We start from the raw sequence: 14,348 nt of genomic DNA, 5'->3' as shown, positions 1-14,348 counted from the left end.
CTCTGCGCTGGGGCTTCTTTATGTCTCCAGCCTGTCTGGGAGGGTGGGAGTAGTTCATGGTCCCCTCTTCCTTTAGAGGAGGGGGAGAGAGTCTTGTATTAGTGCCCAGACTCAGAGCTTCACCTGCTGGTTCTGGGTGCTTTGACATGAATGTGGCTCTTGGGGTCCTTCTGAAGGGTGACAAGGAAGACTGTTGCCATCAATAGCATAGGTTAAGAGGCACCCATTGCCAGGCTGGGCCTGAAGTGGGCTTCCAAACGGAAGCAGAAAGGTGATGGTATCTTGTGGCTTTCAGGAGGCAGCTGAGCGTTGGTGGGAGCTGTGGCTTATCTCCTGTGGTTGGTCAGGGCGGTTAAACATGTCGTGTTTTGGGGGGGGGGGCAGCAGCGGCTTGCATTTCTAGGTTTTGATGAGGCTCATGTTCAGGACCCAACAGTCATTTTGCCTGGGATAGCTAGCATTACCTGTGGCCTTGAGGAATCTTGGAAATTTTCCATTTGCATTTCATACTCTGAGAAGAATTTCCAGCTCAGACTTTTCCTGCTCTCCGCTCACTGCTGCTCACAGATATGCAAAGCAGAGACCTCCCACCCCGGCAGCAGCGCAGATAGGAACCAGCTAGCAGTACTTCCACACTGACTCAGCTTACTGTCGGCCAGCACGCGGTACCTCGGCCCCAGGGCCTCCCTGTGTGGCATCCTCAAGCACAGTCATGGAGACGCCAGCTCCAGGCTCAGGTCTGTGTTGTGGGTTCTGTTGATGGGAGCCTGAAAAGAACAGGGGACGGTGACCTTGTGTAAGGTGGGGACATCAGTGGCACTGTGCTTCCTTTCTGGAAGGGCTGTGACACTAGGAAAAGTTGCTGTCTGCTGGAAGTGGTGTTGCTTTAGAGCCTTGTAGTCCTGGGTCAGTTTTTCAGGCTGAATGGAGGATGGTGTGTGTGTGTGTGTGTGTGTGTGTGTGTAATGAGATAAACTGTTGCTAGCTGACTGATACCAGTAAATTCACAGTTAATGGCCAGCCCTGAGCGGGCGGCTGGAGTTGGAGTTGAAACTCCGCTGCTGGTGGGGGAGCATGCTCAGGCCTGTATGTGGGTGTGAGAAAGAAGAGTGCTCTCAATGGGAAGGAGTGGTGGTTGTGGTGGGGAGCTGTTGCTCAGGACATCCAGAAAATGTGTGGCTGCATCCCCGAGTGTGAGTGTGGCTGCAGGGTCCAGTCTAAGATGTGGGATGGATTCTCCACTGGTTGTTTAAATAGTAGCAGATTCATATGGGTTCTGTGAAAGTGTGGGGGATGCGACCCCCTGATACTGGAGTTTTTAATGAATTGTGATTGAGCTCAGGACCTGTTTTCCTGGCAGTAGGTATTGACTTCTCCTGAGCACCAGTTAGGGAGCCCTGGTGGTGCGGTGGTTAAATTACTTGACTGCTGACTAGCTCCTTGGCTGTTTGAATCCAACAACTGTTCCCAGGAAGATGGGGCAATCTGCTCTGTGCACCTTGGGGACTCTATGAGGCAGTTCTGCTCTGTCTTAAAGGTTCTCTTTGAGTTGGAATTGACTCAACAACAATGGATTTGGGTTTTTTGATTTGAGATCCATTTTGGGAAAGGTTAAAGTTCTGATATTTTATTGTTGTTGCTGTGCATAATAAAGTAAAAATCAACTTATGCTGACCCTGTAGTGGGTGTTTGGAGGCTGTAAATCACACAGGAGGAGACTGTCCATCTTTCACCCCTGGAGCAGCTGGTGGGTTGAAACAGCCTATTTTTGAGTTGGCAGCACAACTAGGCTACCAGGGCTCCCTTGCTAGTTTATAGAAAGATACATTCTGAAAATCATGTTTGCTTAACTTGAATAAGCTCAAAATGTTTCATGGATTGCTATGGCAGGATCTAGAATAAACCCTCTTGGACATAAAAAAAAATTACCCCAAACAATTGCTGTTGAATGATCATAATGTGTGTCAGAGAAGAACTTGCTCCGTAGGTTTCCAGTGGCTGATATTTTGGAAGCAGGTCACCAGGGCTTTCTTCTGAGGCATCTGTAGGTGGATTTGAACCTCTAACCTTTTTTTTTTTTGGTTTTTTTTTTTTTAATTTTTATTTTTGTGTGCATGTACCGTCAAATCAGATCTGACTGGTACAGGAGGAGATTGTCCCTCCTTCCCCGGCAGAGCATCTGGTGGATTCGAACTGTGCGCCTCTGGGATTGTAGTTGCAGTTCCTTGCCACTAGGCCACCAGAGCTCTCCAAGAACCTCTAACCTTTTAGCTAGCAGTCATATTTGGCAGACACGTGTGCCATCCAAGGAACTCCCTCAGATCCTTCAAATGCCCATTTCTGAGGCGATCTGATGTGGAGTAGAAGTGGAGAGGAAGGTGGTGGTGGTGTTAATCACCTCCCAGCCAGAGTAAAGCTAGCGCAGAGTGATCTAAGTGATGTAGACTCCTGTGGAGTGGCCCCTTCCTGGTGTGGAATAGATGGGAGACATATTAATTTGCCCAAAACTAATGGGATAAGTAGTTTGATTTGTTTTTCATTTCCCCTTCTCCTCTTCTTTTTTAATCAAGTCTGTTAATTTTTCTTTTTTATCTTCTTTGCATTTATTAGAAACTATTAAAATAGCATTAATTAGAAAAACAAGATAGCCTGTCTTACACAAACAGTCCTGCCAGATAGCCATCTTTTTTTTTTTTCAGATAGCCATCTTGAGGGTCTCTCCTGCAGTCTTCTTTCATAAACAGATATATTTTCATGTCATCCAAATGCATTTTTTCCCATACATTGGTTGCATCTGTTGTAATTGAATAATAGATATATTTTTTGTGTATTCATTTTCCTAATGACTGTTATTTCATAAAATGTTTTCTATGTGATTACACTGTCCTTGGAATTAGAATTTCTGGTTGCTTATAATCCCCCTGCCCCCAAATGAATACATGTTCCTTTGAACATTTTAAAGTTGTTTCTATAAAGAGCTCATGTTAACATCTCTGTGGGCTTTCCTCCCCCTTCTGTTAAATTTTTGCCATAAAAAAGTAAAAGTTGGGACATTTGATGAAGCAGTGTGGATCTTTCTGGCTCTTGCTGCCCTTTGCCCTGTGGGGTCTGTCAGTGTTTTTTTCTGAGATTTAGGAATGATGGATTTAACCCAATGATTTAGAGATGAGTGGTTGAGGGTCCAGTCCAGCTCTGTTCCAACCTGATGATGCCTCTGTGTTTCTAGTTCTTTGTGCTGTTCTTAGCAGTTCTGTCCCCTGTCACCTTCTTCTCTGAGCCTAAACTTGATGGCTTCCAGCTGTCCCTTCTCTCTGCTATCAGGATGTGGAAATCGCCACAGTCAGCTCTGTTCCTCACTGCTTTCTCCAAAGAAAGGCATTTGCTGGTGAGGTGTCTGCAGCTAGAGACTCACAGTTGCTTTATCTCTCTCCTCACTGTTCCTGCCTCCTTTGCCCTCCACCCCCTTAGGGTCAGAGAAGCCCAGGGAAGAAACACACTTCTATGTGTAGAGGGAAGAAGGAAATTGGTTTCACGGCCAAAGGACTACAGACAAAGCTTTGACAACTGTTACTAGCCTTTTTCCTCCTTCCTGTGTCATGAATTAGACCACATACAGCCTAGAAGCCAGAACAGCAGCCTAGGGGACACCGGAAACCTCCCTGGTACCCAGATGTGTGGCGGTTAGAACTGGGAGGACCTTTGAGGGCACTTTGTCCAATCCTTTTATCTCACTGAGAAGACTGTGAGGTGCAGAAACGACTGTCCCAAGATTACTCCAAGACTCCCTCCTCCCCCCAATACTGGCTTCCTCTCTTCTGTTGGAAAGCAGCTGGGCACTATCTTACCTCCATCGTCTGTCTGTGTGACCGACCAGTAGAACCAATTCTCTCTTGAGACCAGCCTTGAGATAGCTGTGGTAATAGGTAGGCAGTGGACTTCCCTTACAGATCCACTTTTGTTGAAGGGGGCTTGTTAAAGGATACAGCTTTCATCTATTCCACAATGATGTCTTTAGAGACAGTGAGGAGACCCTGCCCTGACACCCAGATAGACGGAGAGAAGCACTTAATGCAGCAGTGAAGAATGTGAGGTCGGGAGCGGGTGCCTGGGTTCAACCCCAGAACAGAGACTCAAGAAGCAGGGGAAAGGAAATGGGGCAGATAACGGCTAAGAACAGCACAGATCTCTTCCCACTTGTTAAAATGTGGGCAAGTTACTGCTTTATGCTTCCATTTTCTTCCCTGTAAAAGGAGATGAATAGAGTTAACTGAGTTACGATGTATAAAAGCACTTGGCAGAGGAGATGATATAAGTACTATGTAAGTGTGTGTTTAGAGAAGACAAGAAGGAAGAAATCAGATTATTAGAATGCCTTACTGATAGTATGGGGGAGCTCTGGTGGCCTAGTGGGTAAGGCAAGTGGTACAAATCCACCAGCTGTTTTGAGGGAGTAAGATGAGCAGGCTCCTCCCATGAGATTTACAGACTCTGAAAGTTGTTTAGAGCTTCAGCTATGAGCAGCTTCCAGCTCACAATGAATTGAGTTTTTGTTTGTCTGATAGTAAGGAGCCAGTATGCAGAGAACTAAAAGGAAAGCTTCTTTGGAGAAGTTAAATTCTGGCTGGACTGTGGCAGTGAAGAATGTCCCTTGTTCCTAACCCTTTATTTGCTGTGCCTTGTTCAAATATTTGGAGAGTAGCACGACTGTGAAGTCCTTCTTTCCTGCAAATGGCATTGTTTTTGTAATGAAGAAAGTAGCTCTGATGCCCATTGATTCTGCTGTGATCTTGTGAGATCTTAGGCTGATGGGTAAACCCCTCTGGGCTTCAGTGTTACCCCCTGTGAAGTGGAGGAGTGAGCTTTCATCACTGTTGCATCAGTGGTAACCTCAGCCTCCTTACAGCAGAGGAGGGAGGTTTCTGAGTTCTCCCCTCGCTCTTCTCAGTAGAAGAGACAAAGCCGGGTGCCCAGGGCTGCCTGCTGCAGACTCCTTGCGTCTGGGAAATGGAAGCATGCTTAGTTGGGCAGGTCCTTCTTTGACTTGCGGACACTTGCTTTCTCAACAAATGTCAGTGACCATGCACTTACTGAGAATTTTGAAACTGGCATGCTCGATTTGGTCTGGGGAATTCCTGATCTGACAGCTGACCCCAAGGACAAACGGCAGGGTGGAGGAGAGGGATGGGGGAGCAGAGGTGCTTCCTCTGCCCCAAACTGGGGACTCAGGCCATCCTGTCATTCATTAACGTTGATGCCTGTGCTTTCTTCGCTAGCCGAGATGCCACGTCAGTTCCCCAAGCTGAACATATCTGAAGTGGACGAGCAAGTCCGGCTCCTGGCAGAGAAGGTGTTTGCTAAAGTGCTGCGAGAAGAGGACAGCAAAGATGCCCTGTCCCTCTTCACCGTCCCTGAGGACTGCCCCATCGGGCAGAAGGAAGCCAAGGAGAGAGAGCTGCAGAAGGAGCTGGCAGAGCAGAAGTCCATTGAGACGGCCAAAAGGTTTGTCCCCATGACTCAGCTTTCAGGACACAAAGTTAGACAAAGCCAGACCAGCTGGGAGTGTGTGTCCTGAGATGAGGTGCCTGATGGGAACCCTCCTGGGACTGGAGGGAGCTGAGTGGGGCCTCACATCTGTGTTTCTGTTTATTTCTTAATCAAGACCACTTAAGTCACCTCTTATTTATTGAAGGAGGTCCCTTAAAAAGCTCAAAATCACTTTCTCTCTGTTGCTACTTTAACAACAAATCATGTGCACAAAAAACCCCCACCATTTCCAAATTGCATCTCAATTTTCTTTTTGAAAATGTGCGGATTTCTTGGGACACATCAATGTGATTTCTTTCCATCCATCATGTGATAAGTGTTTGGTCCTCAGCTTTCTGTCGGCCAAGTGCTGTGCTGGGTTCTGGGAACACAGTGACAAACAAGACAGATACAGTCCCTGCTTGTGGAGTTTACTGCGAATCTAGACAATACTAAGTGGGCAAATGAATGAAATTAGAAGTTCTAACCAGAAACCACTTGGATATTGGAAATAAATGTGGGGAATTGGTTACACAAGTGGTAGAGAGCCGAGAAGAGATCAGTGGGAAGGGTCTTCCATTCCAAGGTGGGAGAGACCGTGGAGAGAGGTGCTGGAGAAGCTGACATGTAGTGGGCCTGTCTGCTGGGAATTGGTCCCGCAGAGGAGAAATCAGTCACTCAGTTCATTGCCGTTGAGTCAGAACCCACTCGTAGCTGACCCCCCAGCTGGTTTTTGTAGGCTATAAATTGAACAGGAGGAGATTGCCCATTTATATCCAATGGAGCTGCTAGAGAGATAGCAGCTCAAAATGTCTTTCAGGACAGAGGTGGAAGTGGAAGCAACCCTGGCTTTATACTTCTCTGGACTTCCAGCTGTTCCTTGTACCTCCTGTTGGCCAAGCTCAGTCAGAAGCCAGCAGACCTGCATCTAGGAAATAAAGGGGAGCCGGTGATGAAAATAAAGGGGAATGAATGGAAACCCCAAATCTCTGTAAATGTTCATTAAAATTAATAACATTTAAGAAAAAAAAAAGAAAATAAAGGGGGTGGGAAGCGGGAGAGAGAGAGAGCGAAAAGGGTGTGAGAGCATCTTTTTTAAGAGCATCCTTTCTCCAAAGAGTTGATATTTTAGCTTACAATGTGGAGTTGAGTGGAATTTTTCCAGGTATAGGAAAGAGTCAGCCAGAGAAAAGAACGCCAAGAGTTTTTGAGGAGACCAGTGTGGTTAAAGAGAAAAGTGTCGTGACACAAGCCTGGAGAAGTGGACAGGTCCAGCGGTGTGACTTTCCTTGGCGGGCACAGAGTGCATGTCTGTGCCCACACGGTACTGGCTGACTGGAAAGGCTAATATTATGGACCAGATGGTCTGCAAGGATCTTCTTTGTGTTGTGAATCACTCATTATAGCCACTTTTGATGAGGAGTCCTAACATTTTATTGCTAAGAATATATTTCTCTAGTTAGTTCCCATTACAGAGTGAGGCCAGGTCTGACATCTGCAAAAAGAGATTGCCCTCTTCTAATTAATGTCTTTTCAGTGTTAACAGCAAATGCTTTTACTCCAACCCTCTTATGCTAACCAAATGCGGCTCCTTGCTTTCCTGAAGGTGCTCTGTAAAAACTGTATTTCATACTTCTTAACTTGGTCATGGTGGTCCTGGTTTGCCTCTACCTTTTTGACACTTTAAGGGCTGCGTGTAGCCTCTCTGTGCCTGCAGGCCTCAGCCTGGGACTTAGCCTCTGTTGGTGAGCAATGCAAAGTTGGCAGATGAAAGACTTTTCACTTTACCCTTGCCTCCCACTCCCATTGTTACAACAGTGGTCACAGAGCTTCAAACCCCTGTTCTCTGTACTCACTAGTAAGCTCTGTGACTCAGGACAAATTAGAAACCCTTTCTGTGCTGCTTCCTCCTCTGTAAAAAGAAATTGATAATACTAGTTACCTTGTTGGTATGTGTGAGGACTGGGGATTACCCTGAGTGCTTCCGGTGGGGTAAATTCTGGACTGTGCAGTTTACATTAATTCTCAAGTAAAAGTGGATAGTCTTATTATCTGGACTTTTCCGATTAGGAAACTAAAGCTCAGAGGAATTAACTTACCCCGGGACTCACGGCTAGTGAGGGACAAGGAAGGGACTGGAAGCCATGTGCTTTGGATTTAGAGCCCACGTGTTAGTTGACCACAGGGCTGTCCCATCCCTAGTTAGGAGTGGAGACCTCTGGAATGGCACTGGACACTGTTTCCTGCTACTTCTCTCTGGCTTCCAAATAAATGGAGAGAAGATGGGCTTAATTCCCCTTCTACCCATTGACTTGTTTTTCTGCTATATGACAAGCTGGTCAGATCTGCCAGAGTCCTCCGTGGCTGTGTCCTTTGCCTTCATGTCTCACGTTAACAGTTTGATGGAAGTCAGCCTCTCTCCAACTCCCTCTCCACACCTGGTGCCTCCTTAGCTCTCTGGATTATAAATAGTGATATGGGGTCTTCTGAGAAGGTGCCTGCAGGCCTGGAACCAGAGGCAAGCCAGAAGACACCCAGAATCTGTAGGTTTATGTTTTAGACTAACACAAAAACAAGGCTTCCTGTTCAATTTTTAAAACCTTCTCTAACTCCCCTAAGCTTGAATATTCCTGACAAGTGGAAAAGGCTTCTTTGCAGTGTTTTTCTTTTTCTTTTTTTTTTAAAGTGTATTTTAAGTCAAATGTAAAGGTTGTTGTTGTTGTTATGTGCCATCGAGTCGCTTGCGACTCATAGCAACCCTATGTACAAGAGCTCTAAATGCTGTTCTATCCTGTGCCAACCTAGCCATCTCAAACACACTTATTCTCACCGCTCCAGTCACAGAATCGATCCATCTCACCAAAGGTCTTCCTCTCCTTCGCCTCCCCTCCACTCTGCCAAACATGATGTCCCTTTCCAAGGACCAGTCCCTCCTTGCAACACGCCCAAAATATGTCAGATAAGTTAGAATTATGGGAGCAAAACAGCTTTTCTCAAAAGGAAGACAAGTTTGGGCAATGAGCAAGAGAGATGAACACCTGTAATCCCAGATGCTCTGTCAGGATTACTGCACCTACCTGAGCTACATGGGGGTCAGTCATATCCCTTCTAGGATAGTAGGATAGGATACTGGCCTCAGGAACCCCCACTCAAGGCTGCTCATAGAAGCATCCATTCTACAGGCCAGGCAGATGAGGAGGTCAGTGGCCAGGTTTCCAGAGGGACTCTGCCTGGGGTCAAAGACTATCTATGGTCAGTCTTAGGTTCAAAATCTGAGGTTCAAAACAGAGCAAAGACAAGAAGATAAGTAAATGAGTCCGTTCAGAAGACATTTTTTTCCCTCTCCCTTCTTTGACCTTACCTAGACAGGGTTTATCTACTCTAAAAAGTGCACGTTGTATGACTCGTAGCAACCCTATAGACAACAGGTCTGAATCATACCCTAACTTGAGTCAGCCTCGCCCTACCCCATTCTGTGCCAGCCTCACCATCTCTGACACACCTGACTATGTTGCCTGAGTTCTTCAGCCAGCATCCCCAACCCCTGGCCCCCATTCCCATCTCATATCTATTTTTCCTTTACACAGAGTTCTAATAATCTTGGCTATTGCTTTTCTTAATCCTGTAGGCAATCTAAAGTAGCAATTTAGAAGTGGGAGAAGGACAGCTGAAGGTAGGGTCACAGGAGTGATCTGCAGTGATTAGAAGCACCAACTTTGGAATTAGACTGACTGGGTTCAGGTGTCAGCCTCTTCACTTCCTACTATGTGGTTCCAGCTAATGCCGCTAATTCCCTGAGCCTCAGTTTCCTGGTCCACAAATTGAAGATATTAATTAATAGGAGCAACCGTGTGAGAAATAAATGAGTTAATACACATATAATACTTACGACATCAGTGCTTATAACACTATTAAAGTAGTTGTTATTGTTATTATTTGACAGGAAACATTTAGGAAGGAAAGGAAATAATTATGAAAAGCAGATACAGGAATTCAAAGCACAGCAGCCTAGGGCTAGCACACTTCTCAGATCGTGATGTTTGGCATGTTATTGATGTCCACAGTCACGACCTAAGTCACCAAGAAAACTTTAAATTATGTTCGGCATACTCTAATTAGTGATGAAGGGAGTGGATAGTTCATTTTTTAAAAAAAAGCCACAGGGACATGTAACGAATTTTTTAATTCCGAATCATTGATAAAGAAACTTAATTTGAAACAGCCAACTCATCTGCTTTTAAAGCTAAAAAAGTTGTTGTTATGTGCTGTTGGGTTGGAACTGACTCATAGCTAACCTTCAGTGGGTTTTGAAAGGCTCTAAGTCATGTGAGAAGAGATTGTCCATCTTTCTGTCTTGGAGCAGCTGGGGGGGGGGATCTCAAACCACCTGCCTTAGAAATGGCAGCACAACTCCCTCCCCACTTCTTGTTAGGTGCCATTGAGTATAACTCAGAGCAACACTGTGAACAGATCTGAGCACAGCCCTCTCCGCACAATCTCTGACACGCTTGAGCCCACAGGAAAACTCAGTGTAGAGGGTGGTGAAGATTGTGCTTTGTGTTTCATCTTGACACTGGCATCTATAGGGAGGTAAAGCTGCTGGCAAGAAGTGACTCTCTCTCTCTCTCTCTGTGTCTCTCTGTCTGTATGTCTGTCTCTCTCTCTCCCTCTGTGTGTGTGTGTTTGTGTGTATGTGTGTGTGTGTGAGAGAGAGAGACCAGGGGAAGTGACACTTAGGAGAGGAGGCAAGTGGGGACAAGCAGTAGGCAAGAGGAAGTGTTGGAAGAGGCCGAGGTGATGCTGTGAGTCTCTACATCAAGTGACTACAAAGTGTGTGAATAAAGCAACACTGGCCTGGTCACTGGCCACAGTTCACACAGTGAGCACCGTCTGTGGCCCTTGCACCCCTGCACACTTCTCACAGCCACTTTCTCACAACAGCATCAATCACTTGTTTCTTTGTTTGCCTGTAGGCTAAGCTGGGACCTCTGATCTCAAGCACAGGGCTGTGCTAGCTATTCAGTTACTCCCTCCCTCCTTAGGTCAGGGCTCCTGACCGCCAGCCACACGAGCCAGTGCAGCGGACAGTGTAAGCAATAGGAGCAGGTAAGCCCGTGGGAATGGAGAGTGCGCGCCCAGTTTGATGACATTCACGTCCAGATTGTGTGACTCTTGTCCAGAGTCTGTAGTGCAATAATTCTCATCTGGAGGGGTGCCTCAGGGCTCCCAAACCTTCTTAGTGTGTGTGTGTGTGGGGGGTAGGTTGGGGAGTGACTAGTATTTGGGGTTAAACAATCCTCCCTATCCTAAAATACTCCCCTCTTCTGAATAATGCAGAAGTCTCTGTCCCTGCTATTCTCCTGTCCCACCCCCAGTCTGGATTAGGTGTCCCCTCTGGGATCCCAAAATATCCAGGGCATCTCATTACAACAAACACAGTGTGTGATAATTTTCTATTGGACTATCTGGGTCCTCTGTGTCAGTGCACAGCCAGCCTATGGGTTGGGTACAAGATTTTATCTACCTGCTTGTCCCCAGGGCCTGGCTCATGGTTGTACTAGAATGAAGTAGGGCATTCACTGCTCAGTGTCCACATTTGAGAGTCTGAGGCGAAGGCTTCCTGGTGTCCTTCCCTGCCTAGAAGTCCTGCTGGTCAGACTGCAGAGGGTAGTGGGCTTCCAAGAAACGTTCCTTATTAGAATGCTGGAAATCCTCTGAGGGTTTTAAACTTGAGTTTAACTTACAAATTAGACATTAAAACTGGAAGACTATGAAGATCTGGTTCCAAACTTTGAGGGAGACTTGGAAGTGGGGGAAGTGGTGGGAGGGTGAGTTTCCCTGAGGGCAACCCAGAGCCATAGAGCTGTCAGGGATACCATATAGGGGATGCTGTGGTAAGAGACTCATGACTTGACTGGTGGCATAGTGCATAAAGAATTGTGCTGCTAACCCAAAGGTCAGGTTTCTCTGGCAGTTCAAATCTACCAGTCACTCCTTGAAAGAAAAGTGGGCAGTCTCCTGTGCAATTTATGGCCTTAAAAGCCTTCTGGGGAGTTAGTTATGAGTCAGACCCAACTTGATGGCAATAAGAGTGACGGGGGGAAAAGGGCGAGACAATCAGGAACGGCATATGTTAAGGACCTGGCTCAGCAGGAAGGGCCTATGACCCAAGAGGAATGCCTATGTTATTGTTAGGTGCCATCAAGTTGACGACTCATAGTGACCTTATGAACAAGCCAAACCCCTGCCCCATCTTATATGGGTCATCCCCATGATCTCCACCATCGTGGTAGGGATGGCTCAGGACTGGGCAGAGTTTCGTGCATGGATAACAAGGTTGCTGCCTGGCCCTTTGGGTCCTCAAGCTTGGCCTGAAGTTGAGAGTCTGCACACTGATGCCCTGACAGCTTCTTGGCAGGAGCTTCTGCCAGGTGTGCATGCATCGTGAGGGAGGGAGAGGAGGTCAAGTATTTCAGCATCTCTCTGGTGGCAGAGGGAGCTGGCTCACTCTGGTGCAGCAGGTGGAAATATGGAGAGGAAGGTCATGGGCCAACACAGGAAGTGCTTTCTAACTGTGTCACTGGATCATGCCTTTTTAACTTAGTGTTTCTGGCACAGACTTGGCCCAGATGAGGTCTTGGTAAATGTTTATTCAATAAATGATTGAAAGCTGATGTTTTGTTCAGGATGAATGTGGTGAACTCTCTGGCACTTTCGGAAGTATTCAAGTTCAGGCTGCCTTAGTGGGAGGGATAGGGAGGGTACTCTTCGGGATCCTATCCAGATAAGAGACCTTGTTTTTATACTTCAGGTAAAATTTATGGTGACTTTTTTTTAATTGTGCCATGTATAGGGCACACAAACCACACAAACACACACACTTGCTAACTGTTCTCCACTCTTTTTGGTTGTGCGTCCGTGAAAGTCAGAATTTCCAACATGGCTCCCAAAGACGCCCCTTTTCCATGTCTAACCCCTGTAAACACAAGTCAATCCTGTGATTACACTATTTTAGATTGACCTTAAAATAGACTGATTATCTCTGTGGGCCAGATATCATCACACAGACTTCAGAAGAAGAGAGATTTCTCACGCTAATAGGAGAGGGGAGGCGAAGCAGGAGAGATTCAAAGAACTAGAATAATATGCCACTCATGCCTTCGAAGGAGGCTACATACAAGGGTTAGAGAGAGGTTTGTAGGAGCTGAACATGACCCCAGGCTGACAGCAAAAATCCTGAATTCTTCCAACAATTGAAAGTTTTAATTTCTTTCCCAAGGCCTGCGGATACTAATCCAGCAGGGCTGACAGTTTGATTTTGGATGTAGAGAGTTGTACTGTTAACCCAAATGGAGCGCCTCTCTGAGGATTCCGGTCTACCAGCGTCTCCACAGGAGAGGCTCCTTTAAGCCTCCAAAAGCCCACTGGAGGGCCAGCTGTGAGGCAATTCTGACCCAACAGCAATGAGTGATTGAGATAGCCTGGACTTTGAAACCATCCAAGCCCTACACCCCTAACTTCTGACCTACAGAGCTATGTGCTATTCAGTGGATATTCTAACCCAGAAGTGCCTCAGAAAAAAGACCTGGTGATCTAACTCTGGAAAAATTAGCCGTTGGTTACCCTATGGAGCACAGTTCTACTCTAGCACCTGTGGGTCACCATGAGTTGAGGCTGAAGGGTGTTAACTTGTTATGCAGTAATGAAAATGAGCACAGAGCCCTCTCTTTGAGCTCTATTTTGCTTTTCCAACTCCCTGAGATAGGAGCTTCTGGTTATTACCAACCCTTGCTTAGATGAGTGGGCCTTAAAGAGTGGACTCATCTATTGTTAGTTAGCCTATTTGTTGTGCCTGTAAAGTTTGGGCTCCTGACTCACAGGTGTTTACATATGACAATCTGAAGGTCACCTGAAGACCAGGGTTATAGCCATAACATAGATCTTCAAGGAGAAGTCTTGGACATCTGCTGGTGGCTGCTGACTTTCTCAAAACAGCAAAAGAATATGGGCATTTCTAGGAGAAAGCTAGGAGCCGGGGTGGTGCAAATAGTTTATGCCAAAGGCTGGCAGTTCACACCCAGCCAGTAGCTTCACAGAGCAAAGGGCCTGGTAACCTAATTCTATAAAGGTTCTTTCTCATTGTCTTCCATTCACTACTGGCTCAGAGCTGCCCTCCTGTTGAGTTTTGAAGGCTGTTAACCACGCAGGAGGAAATTGCCCATCTTGCTCTCAAGGAGCTTCTGATGGGTTTTGAATGGTCAGAGAAGTGTGGCTTTTGGTTTAGTGCAATTCCCTATGGACCAGGCCAGCAGCGCTCCCAATGAAGATAACCACCAGGACAAGTCTGCAGAGCAGACTTGACAATAGCTAAAAACAGCAGAACCATGCTGGGGGTTCTTGGTTCAGACAGCCCTCCAGCTTTCTGGTCGTGGTGGGGGTTTTTGTTTTTCTTCTCACGCCTTCAGCTTTACCTGATATTTCTTGTTAGCGGTGTCAGGCCTCAGGAAGCCTGACTGAGGCATACATGCGTGAGATTGGCATAGAGATACAGACGGTGATGTGGCTGCATGTGAGTGACTCGTGGGACCTGACTGAGCCTGTTAGAACGTGAGAGGAAACCCAAAACTAATGGATCTTCCTGTGGGCGTGAGCATGTGAAAATGCCAATAGAGAACCTCACCTCTCAACGCAAGGCTACCTCTGAGGAATGACTGCACGAGTTGGCATCTTCCTTCAGGCAGGATGTTGGCTCAGCTTCATCTGATAGCTGGCAGCCGGAAGAGCTTGAGGCAGGGGATCCCCACGTTCAGGTTGACTTCCTGAAG

The 14,348-nt window shown here is 46.5% G+C and overlaps 1 protein-coding gene across 1 annotated transcript in view; it reads left to right on the top strand.

Moving 5' to 3' along the window:
• The first annotated feature begins 472 nt into the window (after positions 1-472).
• AMPD3 (adenosine monophosphate deaminase 3) overlaps positions 473-14,348 on the top strand; it is a 45,510-nt gene continuing 31,634 nt past the window's right edge. The window contains exons 1-2 of the mRNA XM_006885417.1: positions 473-737; positions 5,274-5,499. Of these exons, the coding sequence (XP_006885479.1) occupies positions 713-737; positions 5,274-5,499 (251 nt within the window). The 5' untranslated portion in view covers positions 473-712. The remainder of the gene's footprint in view (positions 738-5,273; positions 5,500-14,348) is intronic.

Source organism: Elephantulus edwardii, unplaced genomic scaffold (assembly GCF_000299155.1).
Source record: "Elephantulus edwardii isolate Elephantulus edwardi_28Jun2011 unplaced genomic scaffold, EleEdw1.0 scaffold00044, whole genome shotgun sequence".
Classification (NCBI taxonomy): domain Eukaryota; kingdom Metazoa; phylum Chordata; class Mammalia; order Macroscelidea; family Macroscelididae; genus Elephantulus; species Elephantulus edwardii.
This window is presented reverse-complemented; position numbering and strand designations above follow the sequence as displayed.